This window comes from Capra hircus, chromosome 10 (assembly GCF_001704415.2).
Source record: "Capra hircus breed San Clemente chromosome 10, ASM170441v1, whole genome shotgun sequence".
Taxonomy (NCBI): domain Eukaryota; kingdom Metazoa; phylum Chordata; class Mammalia; order Artiodactyla; family Bovidae; genus Capra; species Capra hircus.
Genome location: NC_030817.1, coordinates 26,164,837 through 26,183,339, shown reverse-complemented (window position 1 = coordinate 26,183,339; position 18,503 = coordinate 26,164,837). Strand labels below are relative to the sequence as shown.

Here is an 18,503-nt window from a genome sequence, read left to right as displayed (position 1 = left end):
AAAACACAGCAGCAGATTTTCTGCACTGTCTTTGCAAATTTTGAATCAAACTATTTAGAAAACCAAAGAGTTACCCATGCGAAAGCGGCCAGATCTCAGTCCAGCTCCCAGTTTCTAGCTTCCCTCTCAAAAGACCACGACACTGACTGGGCTGCTCACGCTCAGCCTCAGCAAGTTGGTGATGCTCAGGATGGTCTCTCCTTCCTACAAGCACTGTCGCTGGGGACACGCACGTGAACGCTCACACTCATTCACCGTCTTCTTAGGCCCTGGGGACCCACCTGGAAGCGCAGGATGATGGTCCAGATGAGGCCGAGGACCAGGCGGTGGTTGCCGTCCACGATGTCGTGGGAGCCCATGTTCTCCAGGTGCACACGCTGCTCCCTCAGGAACTGCAGGGCCTTGTCCACATTCTCCAGGCAGTGGATGCGCATCTTCCCCTTTGTGGGCTTTGGCTGAGGGACAGCATTGCCCCCGTGGGCAGGGAAGAACCTCACGGTCACGCCTGAACCAGCTCCTATCGTCAGCATCCACCCTCCACGCCAAACTCCACCTCCCAGCTCACTCCTCAACAACACTCCAACCCCCCACTTTCAGCAAAGTTCAGGGGGTTCCCTCCCTTGAGCACCCAGAGCTCTGCAAGTGCGCTGTACCAGTACTGGTTCCTCGGTCTAAACAGAACTTCCTGAGTGGTAATAGATGACATTCAGATAAGTAACACAACAGGGAGCTAACTGAGCACCTACTATGCGCCAGGCACACTTCTAGAACTATTTACTGCTGATTGGCGGTAAGAGTGGCTTTCAGTTTGGCAATTGATAATGGGTCCATCCTACCATCCAACTTCCTCCCTTCTCACCCTTGAATGGCCCCAACCGAAGCTCAAGGGACCACCATTGCTGAGTAATTACATCGTCTGAAGGGTTCTTAGTGGTAACTCTCTCTAGTGGGCCTTCAGTGAAGGGTAAGAGGCATTCTTTAACTTCAGCCTGGAGTTGAACAGGCAACAGAAGAATGTGGAATCTTTCATTCAAACCCCAAGGATCTTAGCCTACGTCATCAAGTACAGGTATCATTTTACACATGGGAGAAATGAGACAAAGAAGGTCCTGCCTGGTAGGTCCAAGGTCACAGTGGAAGTGACTGAACAAAACATGAGCCTTGACCTGGTTCTCCTGCAGTGGCAACACTGCTGCTGGGTGAGTTACAACTGAGAGGGCCTGAAATAAATCTCCACTTGTAAGAGTGATGGACATGCAGGAAAATATCTTCCACTCTTTCCTCCTGGTTCCACAAAGGATGCAAATTCTCCAGCTGGGTAATAGGATCTGTCTTAGCCTTTGCAAGGAGGCTGAGGGTAAGCTCACTGCAGGCCTGACAAAGATAACCAGATCCCAAGAGAAGAAAGTCAAGGGCTCTTATTATGAAGGAATATGAAGGCGGTGGGAGTGGCCAGAAAAAAGCAAGAAATTCTGAGACACTTCAGCAAAATTAACTAAAGTTTTTACTGATATATTGGATAGAAAGTCATCGCATTTATGCTGGGACATACGGGTGGGGATAGTGGTAAAGAATCTGCCTGCCAATCCAAGGGACACAAGAGATGTGGGTTTGATGCCTGGGTTGGGAAGATCCCCCGGAGTAGGAAATGGCAACCCACTCCAGTATTCTTGCCTGGGAAATTCCATGGACAGAGGAGCCTGGCGGCCTACAGTCTTTAGGGCTGCAAAGAGGTGGACATGACTAAGTGACTAAGCACAGCACATGTTTAGATGAATAAGTTCAGAGAACCGATCAGTCACATGGATACACGGCCTCATTACTACTGCAGGTTGCGAGAAGTGGAGAGGTCCCAGGCCGTGTCTTTCCTGCAGAAGGGACCCAGGACCAGCCACAGGGCCCAGGGGAGGGGCTTTACCAGCATCTCTCCGGAGAGCACCTCCAGCAGCTTGATGAGCATCCGCCCGTCCCGCAGGTCCTTGTAGAGGTCGGTGATTCGGCAGGACACGCGTGCCAGGTGTGAGTTTGCCCATTTTGTGAAGGTCTTCTTCTGAACAACTTCCCGCTCATCTGGGTGGGGAGAAGAGCCTTGGGTGAGGTGCCTGAGACTGGTAGAGTCCATTTGCCATGTGATACGGGGCCAGAGGGTTTTTCACCTTAACCCAGAATTGCCCCATCCCTGGCAGAGGAGGTGGGTATATTCATTCTGTCCCATCTATCCTATTCCCCTCTGGGGAGCATTGGTGACCAGAGCGCAGCCTCTTGGTAACTTCCAGCACCATGGTATCAAGGTGCCCCGAACCTAGTCACCTGCTTGCCTGTGCCCATCAAATGCTCTGTACCCCTGGGTCAGCGAGTTCAGATTTCCACGTCAGGTTCACGTGTCCACTCACCCAACAAATACTCCCTCTGTCTAGAAGGCTTTCTCTCTGCCCCTCTACCTCATCCCATCCCTTTCACCTAACTCCTAGTCATACTTTAAAAGTTAGCGGAAACAGTGCTTCACTGGGAAGCTTTTGTGACCTCTAGGTTGGGTCTCCCCTGGTGTGCCCTGACCCCTACATCTGCATTGCTCATCTCTCCTCGTACTTGGATTCGTTCAAAGTCTTTCCTGCAAGACTGCAGGCTCCTTGAGTCCAGCAAAGTTGTCTGTCTTGTGCATCTCTATATCCCCAAAGCCTGGAGCACAGTAGGTCTCCAGAGCTGTACTGTAGCTGGCTGTGCGGAGGTTTATCCAGCTCCTATTCCAGGTCTCCTGATACATAAAAGCAAAACACACTGCCTGCCCTCAAGGAGCTGCTGGTATGTAGGGAGAAGGAAGAACATGGAGACAATGAGATCACGTGGAAAATGCGATCCACGCTGGGTGAAGGGTAGCGGGGCTTGGGCTGGAGGCTGTGCACTAAGTTCTCTTTCTTGCCTCCAGAATGGCAGGCATGATTTTCCATCTTTAGACCTGGGAAGCTGACACCCCCGGCCTGAATGAGCCTCAGTCCAAACCAAGATGCTGGCCCAGGCTTTGCCAGTTCAGGTGGGCTACCTCTTAGTACTTCCATTAAAACAGTTACTGTAAAATAAATGCTGGTATCTGTTTGGTTAGGGCTGGGAAGCTTGACTGAGATGCTGGAGAGAAGACAGGGATGGGGACGTCAAAAAGAATGGAGGACAGGGTAAAAGAGAGAGAGAAGAGGAGCAGAAAAGATAGAAACAAGGAGAGCAGCTTAGTGAACAGCCTGTGGCAAACTGCTTCTGGGCATTGTGGCTGAGGGTTCCAGGTGGGAGCTGACCTGGCAGTATGGCTGGGCCATGGAGGGTCCCTGGGGAGAGTGTGCTCAGGTTGGTCACAGTCAGGGCAGACTCCGAGCAGTCCAGCCAGGAGGGAATGTCAGCGCCGTGAAAGCAGGATAAATGTTGGCTCAACTGAGCCCAAACCGTTGAAGGGCTGGCTTCTTCAATTATTAAATATCTGACTTAACAACAAGAGGAGCCCGGCCAGCATGGCCTCGAGGGGATACTCCTGGCGGTTCCTGAGGCTCACAGCATCCAGTTCCTTTTCACTTCGTGGCTATTTTGACGTTAGCAACTCAGACCCTTTATTCGCTTATTCATTCATTCAGCAATTGCTCACTGTACAGACATTAGGTGCCAGGCTCTGAGTGGAGGTGGGGCATTCAAGAACAGGAATGAGTCCCTTCCTTGATGCAGACAAACTTGATTATAAATATGACGAGTTCTGGAGTCGCATGTAAAGAATTCTCTGGAAGCCATCTAAATAAGACTTCTAAGAAGAGGAAAAATACTACAATTGACTGTACAAATCCACCATAAACAAATATAAAATTAAAATGTGGCTTATTCATTCTGGGCCTCTGGGCAAAGTTTCAAGGGGGAAAAAACCCTTATTCTACTGAACCCTTCCCTGATTTCAAGGTCTGCTTCAGCAAAATGTAACTAAACTTTTGATGATATTTTGGAAGGAAAGCAATTGAATTTAAGCTGGAACATGTTTAGATTCAACAGAGCCAGCCTCAGCCCTATGCCACAATGCATTCCCTAGAGATCAGACTGGCTCCGTAAAAAGCTAACCTTTCTAGTCTGTTGTAGAGGGTTTGTCCAAGGGGCTGGAATTTTTGTCCTTTAGGACGTAACTGTCTCAAAAAATCAAAGTCCTTTCTTTCCTTTACCTTTTCTTGTCTTTAAGAATCTAAAGAGTTCATTATGCGGGTGCTGAGACCTGTTTACTTGTGCTCAGCAAAGTGTAAGGAAGAGCTTCTAACTGGGACACGGAATTTGATTCTAGGCTGCCTGCCTGGCACGTGGATCGGTACAGATGTAAATCACCCTTACAGCTCTCCAGTTAACAAATGACATGTATGAGCCCTCTAAATGCTGGAGCTGCAGGTTTAGAGCTCAGGCAGGTAGCCTCCTGGCTACCTTTTACTTGAAGGCTGGGGTGCAATTGCCTAGGACACCAGGCACCCTGAAACAGTTTATAGTGTTGAGACAGGGGAAATATTCCAAGAGGCTCACGACTGTTAAGGAGAGGCAGGCCCCAAGGTGGGGATGATTTCCATCAGCTCGTAACCCTGGCCGCTTCTCATCAACACGCTCCACGCTCATTCCCATCAGGTGTTCAGCACAGCTGTCCGAGTGCAGGAGAGGGAGGGGAGTGGTGCAGAGCAAGCTGGGCTGGGAACCCTGGGGTGTGGACAGACCAGGGAGACAGCCAAGCATTGGGACTGCTGTCCCCTGGGGACCTGGGCCATTTTGCAGGGAACAACTGTGGAAAAGAGGCCTCAGCAAGGCCCTGCCATGGGCTAGGCCTTGTTTCTGGAGCCCTAACTCTGCCAGTGAAGGGCAAGGGGCAAGTCTACCAGCACAGCCTGACTTGAAACCACAAGAACCTCAGAAAATAATTGTCTCCACAACCATCAAGCTCAGGGCCTCTCCATTCCTGCCTGTTCCTCTCCCCTTTCTTCCTTGACTCTGGCCATCCTCCTCCTTCTCTAGAAAATTCCCCTTCCTCTCTGATCAGCGAGTTAGAATCACTGTCTGGGTACTGTGATCAGCTGATCTTCTTTTTACATTTCCCTTCAAAGGTTTAGCTTGAGGTCAAATAAACCAAACACAATTCAAGTATTTACCCACTAATCAGTTCATACATGGAAAGTGCTTAAAATGTACCTGGCACACAGAAAGTTCGCGTAAATGTGAACTATCATTGTTATTGCTGATGTTACTATCATCTCTGGCTGCAAGAAGCATGAGAGGCTCACTCTCCCCAAAGGCCTCGTAATCTAGGTGAGGAAACCAGACAAAGACCCTCTAATAGTTTTATAGCCACTGAAGAGATTAAAGACCTTGATGCTGGGAGGGATTGAGGGCAGGAGGAGAAGGGGACGACAGAGGATGAGATGGCTGGATGGCATCACCAACTTGATGCACATGGGTTTGGGTGAACTCTGGGAGTTGGTGATGGACAGGGAGGTCTGGTGTGCTGCAGTCCATGGGGTCGCAAAGAGTCAGACACGACTGAGCGACTGAACTGAACTGAACTGAAGAGATAAAGGGCAGTTCCTTTTAATAATACAAAAGCTGTCACAAGGTAATACTGGATTATTATCAGATAAAAAGCACACAGAATAAATAGTTAAGGATCAAAGAGGAGAGAGGTCATTTCTAACTGGATCATTTAAGAAGGGGCTTGTGAAGAAAACCATTTTGCACAGGCAGAGGAGGAAGGAGGGGACCCGCGACACGGGATACATAAAAGGGTGGTGCTTGTTCAAGAGTTGCTGACTAGCTATGTGGGAAACAGGTTTTAAATCAGATGTGAAAAGCCTTGAAGGAAAAGCTAAGAAGTTTAGATTTAATCCTAGAGGCTAAAGGACCCACTGAAGTGATGGCAAGATCATTTCCTGAAAAAGGAGTTTGGAAAACTCCCAATGATAGTAAAATGACAAAACGTTTCAGCTTAAATTTTTAAAAAATTGTGCAAATTCTATGTAAATCTAGAAAGTCTCCAAAGGCTCACCAAAGACTTGAACAAAAGGAAAAAAATCACACAAAATTGTTGTATAGGAAAACTCAATATCATAAAGATGTCAATTTATCCTAAATTTATATATTTAATATTATTTAAATATATATGTAATATACGTTTGAGGGGAAACTAGAAAAACAACTAGAAAACTCATTATAAAAATAGCTAAGAAAATTTCAGAAAAGAAGAGTAATAAAGGGTAACCAATCTTCCCAGGTATTTTTTCTAACAAATATTATAGTATAAAGTTATAATAATGAAACTGTGTGATACTATCATATGGATAGACACATTAATGGAACAGAAATAGTCCCAAGTATATATAGGCATTTAACATCTGATAAAGGTGGCACTTCAAATATGAAGAGGAAAAATGGATTATTGGGTATAGGGTGTTGATAATAAGATCTCTTCAAGAAAATTAGAGATACCAAGGGAACATTTCATGCAAAGATGGGCTCAATAAAGGACAGAAATGCTATGGACCTAACAGAAGCAGAAGATATTAAGAAGAGGTGGCAAGAACACACAGAAGAACTATACAAAAAAGATCTTCATGACCCAGATAATCATGATGGTGTGATCACTCACCTAGAGCCAGATATCCTGGAATGTGAAGTCAAGTGGGCCTTAGGAAGCATCACTACGAACAAAGCTAGTGGAGGTGACGGAATTCCAGTTGAGCTATTTCAAATCCTGAAAGATGATGCTGTGAAAGTGCTGCACTCAATATGCCAGCAAATTTGGGAAGTGACCACAGGACTGGAAAAGGTCAGTTTTCATTCCAATCCCAAAGAAAGGCAATGCCAAATAATGCTCAAACTACTGCACAATTGCACTCATCTCACATGCTAGCAAAGTAATGCTCAAAATTCTCCAAGCCAGGCTTCAGCAATATGTGAACCGTGAACTTCCAGATGTTCAAGCTGGCTTTAGAAAAGGCAGAGGAACCAGAGATCAAATTGCCAACATCCGCTGGATCATTGGAAAAGGAAGAGAGTTCCAGAAAAACATCGATTTCTACTTTATTGACTATGCCAAAGCCTTTGACTGTGTGGATCACAATAAACTGTGGAAAATTCTGAAAAGGATGGGAATATCAGACCACCTGACCTGCCTCTTGAGAAACCTGTGTGCAGGTCAGGAAGCAACAGTTAGAACTGGACATGGAACAACAGACTGGTTCCAAATAGCAAAAGGAGTATGTCAAGGCTGTATACTGTCACCCTGCTTATTTAACTTATATGCAGAGTACATCATGAGAAACACTGGGCTGGAAGAAGCACAAGCTGGAATCAAGATTGCCGGGAGAAATATCAATAACCTCAGATATGCAGATGACACCACCCTTATGGCAGAAAGTGAAGAAGAACTCAAGAGCCTCTTGATGCAAGTGAAAGAAGAGATTGAAAAAATTGGCTTAAAACTCAACATTCAGAAAACTAAGATCATGGCATCCGGTCCCATCATTTCATGGCAAATAGATAGGGAAACAATGGAAACAGTGACAGACGTTTTTTTTGGGTGGGTGGGGGGGCTCCAAAATCACTGCAGATAGTGACTGCAGCCATGAAATTAAAAGACGCTTACTCCTTGGAAGAAAAGCTATGACCAGCCTAGACAGCATATTAAAAAGCAGAGACATTACTTTGCCAACGAAGGTCCCTCTAGTCAAAGCTATGGTTTTTCCAGTGGTCATGTATGGATGTGAGAGTTGGACTATAAAGAAAGCTGAGTGCCGAAGAATTGATGCTTTTGAACCGTGGTGTTGGAGAAGACTCTTGAAAGTCCCTTGGACTGCAAGGAGATCCAACCAGTCCATCCTAAAGGAGATCAGTCCTGAGTGTTCATTGGAAGGACTGATGTTGAAGCTGAAACTCCAATCCTTTGGCCACCTGATGGGAAGAGCTGACTCATTTGAAAAGACCATGATGCTGGGAGAGATTGAAGGTAGGAGGAGAAAGGGATGACAGAGGGTGAGATGTTTGGATGGCATCGCTGACTCAATGGACATGAGTTTGGGTAAACTCCAGGAGTTAGTGATGGACAGGAAGGCCTGGTGAGCTGCAGTCCATGGGGTCACAAAAAGCCGGACATGACTGAGCAACTGAACTGAACTGAACTGATAAGACTCAGTGGCCATCCAGGAAAAATTAAGTTAAATTCACATCTCATACTCTAAGACAAATTTCATTTGGGTCAAAAATTGAAACGTAAAAAAGAAAACCATAAAAATACCAAAATCAATTATAGTAGAATGTTTTTTATGTTAGTGTAGGGAAGGGTTTTCTAATTCCAACACAAAATCCAAAGCTGTAAAATGAAAGACTGAAAGTTCAACTGCATTAAAAAATGTTTGTGCGGGATAAAATACCATAAGCAAAGTCAAACAAATGAGGCAAAGTCTTTGTAACTCACATCACAAAGGGCTAACTTACCTTGTAGGTAAAGAAAATCTATAAACGAATGAGAAAAAAGACCAATAATCCAATAGCATAAAGAAGTAAGAATATGAACAAAGAGTTAACAGAAAAAAATTATAAGTCTCTTAGATGTATAAAAAATTATCCAAGCTATTCATTATAGAAATACAAACTAAAACACACACAAACCTAATACATAGTACTTAATTAGTTTAAACAAATTAATGATAAAAGACACCTTTGAGACAACAGGAAAATTTGAATATTAAGTGGGTATTAGATTGTATAAGGGAATTATTAATTTTATTAGGTGGCTGCAGTCCATGGGATTGCGAAGTCAGACACGACTGAGCAACCTCACTTTCACTTTTCACTCTCATGCATTGGAGAAGGAAATGGCAATCCACTCCATTGTTCTTGCCTGGAGAATCCCAAGGACAGAAGAGCCTGGTAGGCTGCCGTCTCTGGGGTCGCACAGAGTCGGACACGACTGAAGCGACTTAGCAGCAGCAGCAGTGACAGTATTATAGCTAAGTGGGAAATGCTCTTGTTATTCAGATATTCATGCTAATCTATTACGATAAAATAAGAGGAGAATGTCATAATCATCTTCACTTTAAAAATATTTCAGCCCCAACATGAACAAGCAAATATGGCCAAATATTAACAGTTCTTAAATTTAGGGGATAATTCATTTTACTTTTATCTCTACTTTCTCACATGTTTGAAAATTTTCATACTAAGAGTACAAAAGTAAAATGAAAGTACATCAAGACACTATGTTTTACTTATCAGATTCACAAAGATCCAAAAGTGTGATAAAATACCATGTTGGCAAGGAAGTGGGGGAGAAAACATTCATATGTTTTTGGAGAGGGTGTAAAAGACAATTTGGCAAGATGGATCAGAATTATAACTGTACTTACTTTGGGACCCAGTAATTCCATTTCTAGGGATTTATCCTTCAGATAGACATACATTTGCAAAATGACACATATCAGCTTATTCACTGCATTTCTGGAAATAGCAGATGATTGAAAATACTCTAAATGTCTACCAAATAGAGGGCTGGTTAAATTAAAATTATGTCTAGACCATGGAATACTATATCTGCAAAAAGAATGAGAAGGCCATTTGTGTACTAATATAAAATGACCTTCAAGATACACTGTGTGGGGAAAAAAGGACAATAAGGGACAATATATGGTGGGGAAAATCTGAGAAAAACAATATAGACTATTTGCTAATATATGCAAAAAACATTCCTGGAAAGATACATGAAAAGCTGGTAACACTAGTTATGGGAAAAGAACTGAGTCTGGAGAACTGAGATGGGAATTGTTGTTCAGTTGTGTCTGACTTTTTGTGACCCCATGGACTGCAGCACACCAGGCTTCCCTGTCCTTCACTATCTCCCAGAGTTTGCTCAAATTCACATCCAGTGTGTCAACGATGCCATCCAACCATTTCATCCTCTGTTGCCTTCTCTTCCTGCCTTCAATCTTTCCCAGCATCAGGGTCTTTTCAAATGAGTCAGCTCTTTGCATCCAAAGGATTAGAGTTTCCGCTTCAGCATCAGTCCTTCCAATGAATATTCCAGACTGACTTCCTTTAGGATGGACTGCTTGGATCTCCTTGCAGTCCAAGGGACTCTCAAGAGTCTTCTCCAATACCACGGTTCAAAAGCATCAATTCTTCAGTGCTCAGCTTTCTTTATAGTCCAACTCGCACATCCATATATGACCACTGGAAAAACCATAGCTTTGACTAGACCGATTTTTGTTGGCAAAGTAATGTCTCTGCTTTTTAATATGCTGTCTAGGCTGGTCATAGCTTTTCTTCCAAGGAGTAAGCATCTTTTAATTTCATGGCTGCAGTCACCATCTGCAGTGATTTTGGAATCCCCCCTCCCCCCAAAAAACATCTGTCACTGTTTCCATTGTTTCCCCATCTATTTTCCATGAAGTGATGGGACCGGATGCCATGATCTTAGTTTTCTGAATGTTGAGTTTTAAGCCAACTTTTTCAATCTCTTCTTCCACTTGCATCAAGAGGCTCTTTAGTTCTTCTTCACTTTCTGTCACAAGGGTGGTGTCATCTGCATATCTGAGGTTATTGATATTTCTCCCGGCAATCTTGATTCTAGCTTGTGCTTCATCTAGCTTGGCCTTTCACATGATGTACTCTGCATAGAAGTTAAATAAGCAGGGTGATAATATACAGCCTTGACGTACTCCTTTCCCAATTTGGAACGAGCCTGTTGTTCCATGTCCAGTTCTAACTGTTGCTTTCTGACCTGCATACAGATTTCTTAGGAGGCAGGTAAGGTGGTCCATCTATTTATTCCTGCTATGGCTTCCTATAAAATTCCTTGACTGTTTCTTGTCTCTCTCTCTTATCTCTGTTAGAAATCTGCTCTCAAAAGTAGAAAAAAAAATTAAAGTAGAGAATAGCAGCCCAAATATTCAACAGGGGATTATTTCATGGTTTTGGCACATTTATATATATGAATAAGGTGGAAGAACTTCCAATAGCAAGAAAAGATATTATATTTTAAGGGAAAATTCAGATTATAAAACTACCTGTATAATATAAAACTACAATATAATATTGTAGACCTATATACATAGACTCATAGAAAAAAGCTAATGATATACTATATTATAGTGGTGTGTTAAGACTGTGGGTGACACTTTGGTTTGCTTATCTATGTTTACTAAAATATCTGCAATGTACATACATAACTTTTATAAGAAACAACAGATGTCATAAAGAAAAATGGGACATAGAACTCAAATCCCAAAGGACAAATGACTGATTAAAAGTCAAAATGTATCCTTCTTAAGGAAGTCTGAATTTTCACCAGAGCATGGCTTTAAGCTATGGGTAAAGCTAGGTGGTCAGAAAGGCAAGTGGGAGAAAAGGTACCAAGGGAGACCTTGGATCAATAGCCTGGCCTGGAAAGAAGCATTTACTTTTTTTGCAGGTTTACAAAGGGATTTCCCTCCATTTCATGCCAGGAAGCCAAGAGCTTAGATAACCTGAGAGAGGGATGTCCGAACTCGTGACAAACCCCAACGGTATAGACACCAACCCATCATAAAGCCTAGCGTGGGGCAGACTCTCAGGGACACGGCACAGATGATCCTGCTGGCACAAATTCTACTCCTCCTGTTCAGTCTGGGGAGGAAGTGTTCTTTCCACCACACAACTTTCATCGTACTGGCACTGTGAACAGCCTGGGCACAGTTCTTCTGCCCATAAGGATTTCAAAGCCAACTAGGGTTGATCCTAAGAGAAAACTTAAAGATGCTTACTACATATGCCAATGCATGTTTGAAGATATACAGATTCCTTTAAATGCAAGAATAAAGCACACAAGACTGACTCTCAAAGTGAGCAAAGTTAAACACTAAGATGCTGGTTAACTAGATCTGGGTAGATTAAGACAAAGGAAGACTATAAAGCCATGAAAATTATAATCTGCATATTTACAGGCATGAGAAGATATTAATAATATATTTCTCAGTGAAAAACAGTCTAAGATTATAGATGCTGTTTATATTTATACATATACATAGTCTATATATATGTATAAATACAAAAATGTATCCATAGACATTATAATATCTATATGGGGTATTCACAAATGTCTATACTTTCTTTTTAATCAGTTTTTCTAATCTTTTCTACACTAAATATATATTCTTATGTAATAAAAATGTTTAAAGCTATAAATCACTCTATTTTTAAACTATAAGAGGATTTTTATGTATTTTTTAATAAAATAGGGTTTTTATATATTATAGGAAAGTTTAAATTTAAAATATTTCATGTGAACAAATGAAGAAATGAAGCCACCAGTCTTCCCTGGTGACTCAGACGGTAAAGAATCTGCCTGCAATGTGGGAGACCTGGGTTCAATCCCTGGGTTGGGAAGATCCCCTGGAGGAGGGTATGGCAACCCACTCCAGTATTTTTGCCTGGAGAATCCCCATGAACAGAGGAGCCTGGCAGGCTACAGCCCACGGGGTCGCAAAGAATTGGACATGACTGAGCAACTAAGCACAGCACAGCATGTGAAGAAGGCTAGTTTTGATCCAGGGCTTGAAGATGATAATACTTCCTGAACTTCAGGGAAAGAAGGAGGGGTCTCTGGTGAAAACTTGCAAACCTGTATGTGTGTGTGCATATGTGTGTGAAGGTGTATGCGTGCATGCTTTGGGGGTGAGGGTGAGAAGAGTTTACCAGAGCAAAGAAGTCAAAGGACAGTCTATGGAAAACTGAACTTTATCCTCCAGGAAAAGAAGAGCCAGATAAAGTGATACCTCACTAAAAATTTGCTGGAGGAAAAAGATTCTAACCACCCTGCATAAATGGGATTGGACAAGGGAGAGGCTGGAGGCCAGGAAACTCGCTCAGAGGCAGCAGCAAAAGTCCGTCTGATGTGCCAAGGCCTCACTGACATGTGAACTCTGGGAATGAAATGACAGGAGATGATCTGGACAATATCCCAGGACAAGGGGCAGCTGGCCCTGGCAGGTGACAGCACTGGGAGGCTGTAAGACAGAAGTAAAAACGAGTTCAGGGTTTTGATTAAAGAGGCTCAAGAGGCTGGTGGTGAAAGGAAACATGGGAAGAGATGTCTCAGATGGAGTGCCGAGGAGGAGATAATGCAGACCTGAAGGACATTCAAGTGCTGTCGCCTCAACAGCAGAGGGCTGATCTTAATAGCCTGGGATTCTAGGCTTGTCCTGGCCCTTCCTGCTGTGGGACTTCCCTTGTCTAGAAAGGGGAGGGCAATAGTTACACCTTGCCAACTTCAGAGTGGTTGAAGGGCCAGTGAGATCTGGATAAAAAGCACCTAGAACACGAAGCAGCTGTATAAACACCAAGCACCGCTGTCATGCATGCAGGTGGTGGCTGCATGGAGAGAGGACACTTGCTGAAAACATGAGGCCGCAGAAGTCAAAGACAGTCCAGGATTCAGCCTCAGCCTAGCTGTTAATGAACAGAGAGAATTTCTGGAGAACCCACTGATTTACTGAAAAGGGTCGATTCCCTTCCCCCAAGCCAGGAGTCAAAGCTCCGAGGTTCAGGGTAAAGACACGTGGTCAGCCCTGCCTCAGGGAGCTTCTCCCCAGGTTCTGAGCTGGAAAGTCCTCCTGCAACATCTGATTCAAGCCCCTTATGTTACAGGTGAGGAACCCAAGGCCCAGAGAAGGAAAGTAAGTTGGCCAAGGTCACCACACTGGGGAAAGTGTGATGGCAACAGGAGGAGAAGAATTGTATGGTGGGGACGAACCACTTTTCTGCTCCTGGTGGCCACCAAGCTGACTCTCCCTGCCACCTTCTCTTTCCTGGACATTTGTGGAGCCTCTCCACAACCTGTTCTCCCCATTGAGGTTAGAATGATCTTTCAAAGCTAAACGTAACCACATCACTTCTTTGTGGTGGGTTGGGATGCATGCTAACTTCCTTCATAGCTCAGCTGGTAAAGAATCCACCTGTGATGCAGGAGACTCCAGTTCAATTTCTGGGTTGGGAAGATCTGCTTGAGAAGGGATAGGCTACCCACTCCAGTATTCTTGGGCTTCCCTTGTGGCTCAGCAGGTAAAGAATATGCCTGCCATGTGGGAGACCTGGGTTAGATCCCTGGGTTGGGATGCATGCTGATGGGTCGGGAGCAGCACCGTCTGTCTGTCAGGCCCTTTCCTGAAGGCCACAGTCTCTGTCCTGAAAGCCTACAGCTCTTCTGTTGAAAATTCCCACCCTTTGATGCTTCAACTCTGCCGGTCATTTGCAAGCAATCCCCTCATCAAACATCACCACTATGAGTTACCTGCTGCTTCCTGCCAGGACCCCGAGGATACTCAGGGCCTTTGAAGGCCCCTGGTGACTTGGTTCTTACCTGCCCCTCCTATCTCCACTCACTCATCCCACACTCTTACTCAAAAAAGCCCCACTCCTCCTTGGACAAACTATAAGCTGTGGATTATGTTATAAAAGCACAATTCCTAGTCAGTCTTCATAGCATTTATCCTAATTTGTCATGACATACATGTCTGCATATACAAAGACACATGTGTGGCTATTTTTTTTCAATTTTTAATTGGGAGATAATTGCTTTACAATGTTGTGTTGGTCTCTGCCATACACGAACATGAATCAGCCATAATACATGTGTCCCCTCCCTCCTGAGCCTCCCTCCCACCTCCCACTCCCATCCCACCCCTCCAGGCTGTCACAGAGCCCTGGGTTGAGCTCCCTGTGACATACAGAAAATTCCCACTGAGATCTATTTTACATATGGTAATGTGTATGTTTCAAGGCTACTCTCTCATGTGTGACTATTTGATTGATTTCTTTCTCACTAGACTGTAGAATGAGACTCCCTGGTTGATCCAGTTTTCAGAGTCTGAAGGCCAAAGGGTTTGGAGTCAAAATGTTGCCTGAGACGCAGCTACCGGCCTCCCTGTCATTCTGTCTCTGTGACAAGATATAAAGGGATAATGAACAATTGCTTCAGTTGCTCTGAAAATGACACTCTTGGCACCTCTTCAGCCAAGCAGCAGGCAGGGGGGGTGCCCTGTGGCGGTAGAGGGGCGGGGGTGTTGGCTGCTCCCAGGAGCCAGAAGCACAGGCAAGGCCTGGTGTCAGGACCTGTCTTTGGGAATGAAGCTGACAGTCCACAGGAATGGCCTGCCGATGGAGGAAGCTATTAACATGGCTCACTCAGACTGCAGCCCACGGGGAGGGAACAGCATCTCATGATTAACCTCAGTGTATTAATATTTGATAAAGCATCTTCATGATGATAGATAGCAGTCACCCAGAGAAGGGGAAGAGCCGCAGTTCTGCAAAGCATTCTCAGAGAAGAACATCCCCTTTTATTGAGAGGGGATGATGGGAGAAAGTGTATGCCCTGGGCAGGAGAAAACTGCCCTGACCACACAGCGCAGTTGGCACAATGGCCTCTCGTAGGTTGCGCTGCACAGGTAACCAGCAGGCTTCTCTGCACAGTGGTTTGTCTCAGGGGAAGGAGGGGGACTCATAATGGCTGACCTCCAAGAGAAAGCTGCTGAGCCAATTATTTTTTTTCTTCTGACAGTACATTAAAATGATGGCTGATGATTAAAGATATTTCCGTGAATAGTACATTTTCCCAATATGTGGTCTCTAAATAGAACTCCATTCCACGTTTTTAAATCACAGAAGAAAACATCTTAAAAAGCTCTCACTAATGACACCATCTTTGTTCTCACAGGTAGCTTAAGAGAGACATTTGGGCTGTGCACATCTGATGGATGGCTTTTGGTCTCCAGCAGCTGCTTTTGGAAATTGTCATCTTACCAGGCTGCCAAGAAGTTGCTGAACCCTCCTGGCACAACCGTGGTGAAGCCCTGCTTTCTGAAAGAAATCATTCACCCTCTGGACACAAAGTTCTTCTCCGGCAACTGGGGCACCTGGGCTCAGTATCATCCTGGGGCAGGTGGGGAAACGGGAGAGTGGGGGGAGGCCAAGCATCATTTTTTACCACCAAGACCAGGCAGGAATCCACAGGAGTGACTGGGGTGTCAAGGCCAGCAGAGTGGGGGGAGCACCACTGACTGCTGCGTCCGAGGACCACTCTCCCAAGGCTCTGATGGAAAGCCTGCTGGCCACAGACCTTAACCTGGGGGCCTGGGTTCAGTGGGTCTGAAAGATGTTCCCGGTTCCCAGCGGAGCAACTGCATGCTTCAGAGCACAGGGACACAGCCTGCGGTGCCCTGTTGCGTTCTCTGAATCATCCCTGACCAGCCTCGCCATCGGCCTCACCTCATTTCCAGCAAGAAGGCGACAGAGAGAACGCGGGAAGGAGGCACGTCTCTAGTTCGAAACATCACTTGCATTCCGAATTAGAGGCAAAAGCAGAGGGGGCTACACAGTTACGTGCACTTGGTCTTAAAAGGGAGGCTCTGAGTAGTCTGTCCGTTAATAAATGTTCAATGGGCCAAAGAAGGGGAGGAAGGACATGTCGGTCCTCCCCTCCCCACAGCCTCCTCAGGAGGCCCCAGCCTGCTCTCTGCATCACCGCCGTCCAGATGTCTCTGCACTGAGGAGCTGGAAGTTACACAGCGGGCGGCACTTGAGAGGCGGGGGAAGCTGAGCTGTGTGTGTGCGCAAGACAAGCAGGGGACGTGGCGAGGATAAGGCACAGGGTTTCTCTTCTCGGGGCACCTTTCTGTTGCTTTCCTCCACTCCTACCCCCCTAGCTGGGTCACATCTGCCCTGAGCCAGCGCCCTCACCCAAATCTTGGGGGTACACAATCGAGAGCAAGGCTGTGTGCAGGGAAGAGACCTCCTCTGGGTGTTCGGGCCAGAAAATCCCCACAGCCTGCAGTCCCTCATCCAGACCGGCAAGTGCTGACCCAGTGGCGCCCAGGATGAAGGACAGGAGATGGGGTGAGACACAAAGGGGGAGACGCAAAGGCTGGAACGTCTTGGAGGGATGGGAACGTGGGCTCTCCAGCTGCCTTCCTTCCTCCAGTCTTTCAAGGCAAGTCCCACAAGCAGGCAGGTGCCAGAGGCAGGCATCAAAGCAGAGGATGGCCTCCTGTTTGGGAAGAAGCCTCAGGACTCACCCGCCACTGAACCTCAAGAAGCGCTGCCAGCTTTAGAGGCCAACACTGAGAGCAGCATTTGCCCAGGGACCTACCAGGCTTCCAATCCTCCCCTTATATCGCCAAGGTCAAATCCAACCCCATCCAGGAGCCTCCTACATCATCTTCTTACCCACCTCCCCCTTTGCTTTAGTCAGGCTGATCCAGTTTCAAATGTAGCGTAATTCATTCTGGAGAGAAGTCCGGTATCTGAATACCAAGGTGGAGAATAACCAGATGGCTTGTTTATTTTGACTCCAGGTGGAAGAGCTGGGAATGATTTGAAAGGCAGAAGAGAGACTGTCTCCTCTGGAGCTCAGAGGAAGGTGACTTAGGAGGCAGAATAGACAGAGTCCACTTAACCAAATGCAAGTCTTCTAACCCCGTGGGGACAAAGCCAAGAGCTCCAGGCACAAGCATTAGCTTAATTTTACTGGTTCCTGGCTCCTTTTCAGACCCAACCCTTCTAAGACAAAGCAGGGTGGTGGTTAAGAGGGAAGAAAATGGCCCCAGAATGGCCAAGGTAACTGGAACATTGTCTGGACTGATGATCTCAAATATTTGAAGCTGGGAGAAGACAAGGGACAGAAAGGTACTATTAATATTCCTGGGAGTTCCCTGGCAGCCCAGTGGTTAGGACTCTGCACGTTCACTGTCGAGGGCCTGGGTCGGGGAACTAAGATCCCACAAGCCGCTGGGCTGGAAAAAAAATACTGTTCCCAAATAGATTTCCTGTAAATACTAACATTCATCAAGGGATTTAATTAATAAAAAACTTTCATAAACCTTATCTTACTTGATCTTCACAACAACCTTGGCAAAATACTACGGTCTTCATTTTGTAAAACAGGAGACTGAACTGTCCGCCAAGGTGGTAGCCTCAACGGTGGAACCAGGACCTGAATCTGGGTCTTGTGACATTTTCCTCCTCACTCCAGGACCTTCAATTTCAGATGGAAAAGGCCAGGCCAACCTCCCCAGCCCTGCCACGTGTACCTATGAAGCAGATCACCACCATCTTAAAAGAAAAACAGGGCTGCATGCCTTCCTTGCAATAATACACCTAGGAGTGAGGAGCGGCCGTGGAGAATGCAGAAATGGTGCAGACCAAAGGTAGCTTCAGCTCCCTCAGCCTCTTTGGAGAGCCTGACGGCTGCCTAGACTGCCAGGGGAGCCCCAAGGATGGCACTGAAGAGAAAAACATCAAGAAGTTAAAACCAGTAGAGATCTGGGTGTGGGAGGCTATTGCTCCCTGCTTCTGCTCCGCCCACCCACCAGAATAGTCAATTTGGCCACTCTGCCTCGGACCTTCTCAAAGCTTTAGCTTCTCCCACAGATCACTCAGAGTGGACTCTCAGGAGAGGAAAGTCAGTAAACTGGTTAGGGTTTTATTTG

At 45.6% G+C, this 18,503-nt stretch overlaps 1 protein-coding gene across 1 annotated transcript in view; it reads right to left on the bottom strand.

Moving 5' to 3' along the window:
* The window catches only part of SPTB (spectrin beta, erythrocytic), a 127,842-nt gene that overhangs the window by 51,178 nt on the left and 58,161 nt on the right, over positions 1–18,503 (bottom strand). Inside the window, 2 exon segments of the mRNA XM_018054066.1 lie at positions 282–455; positions 1,919–2,070. Of these exon segments, the coding sequence (XP_017909555.1) occupies positions 282–455; positions 1,919–2,070 (326 nt within the window).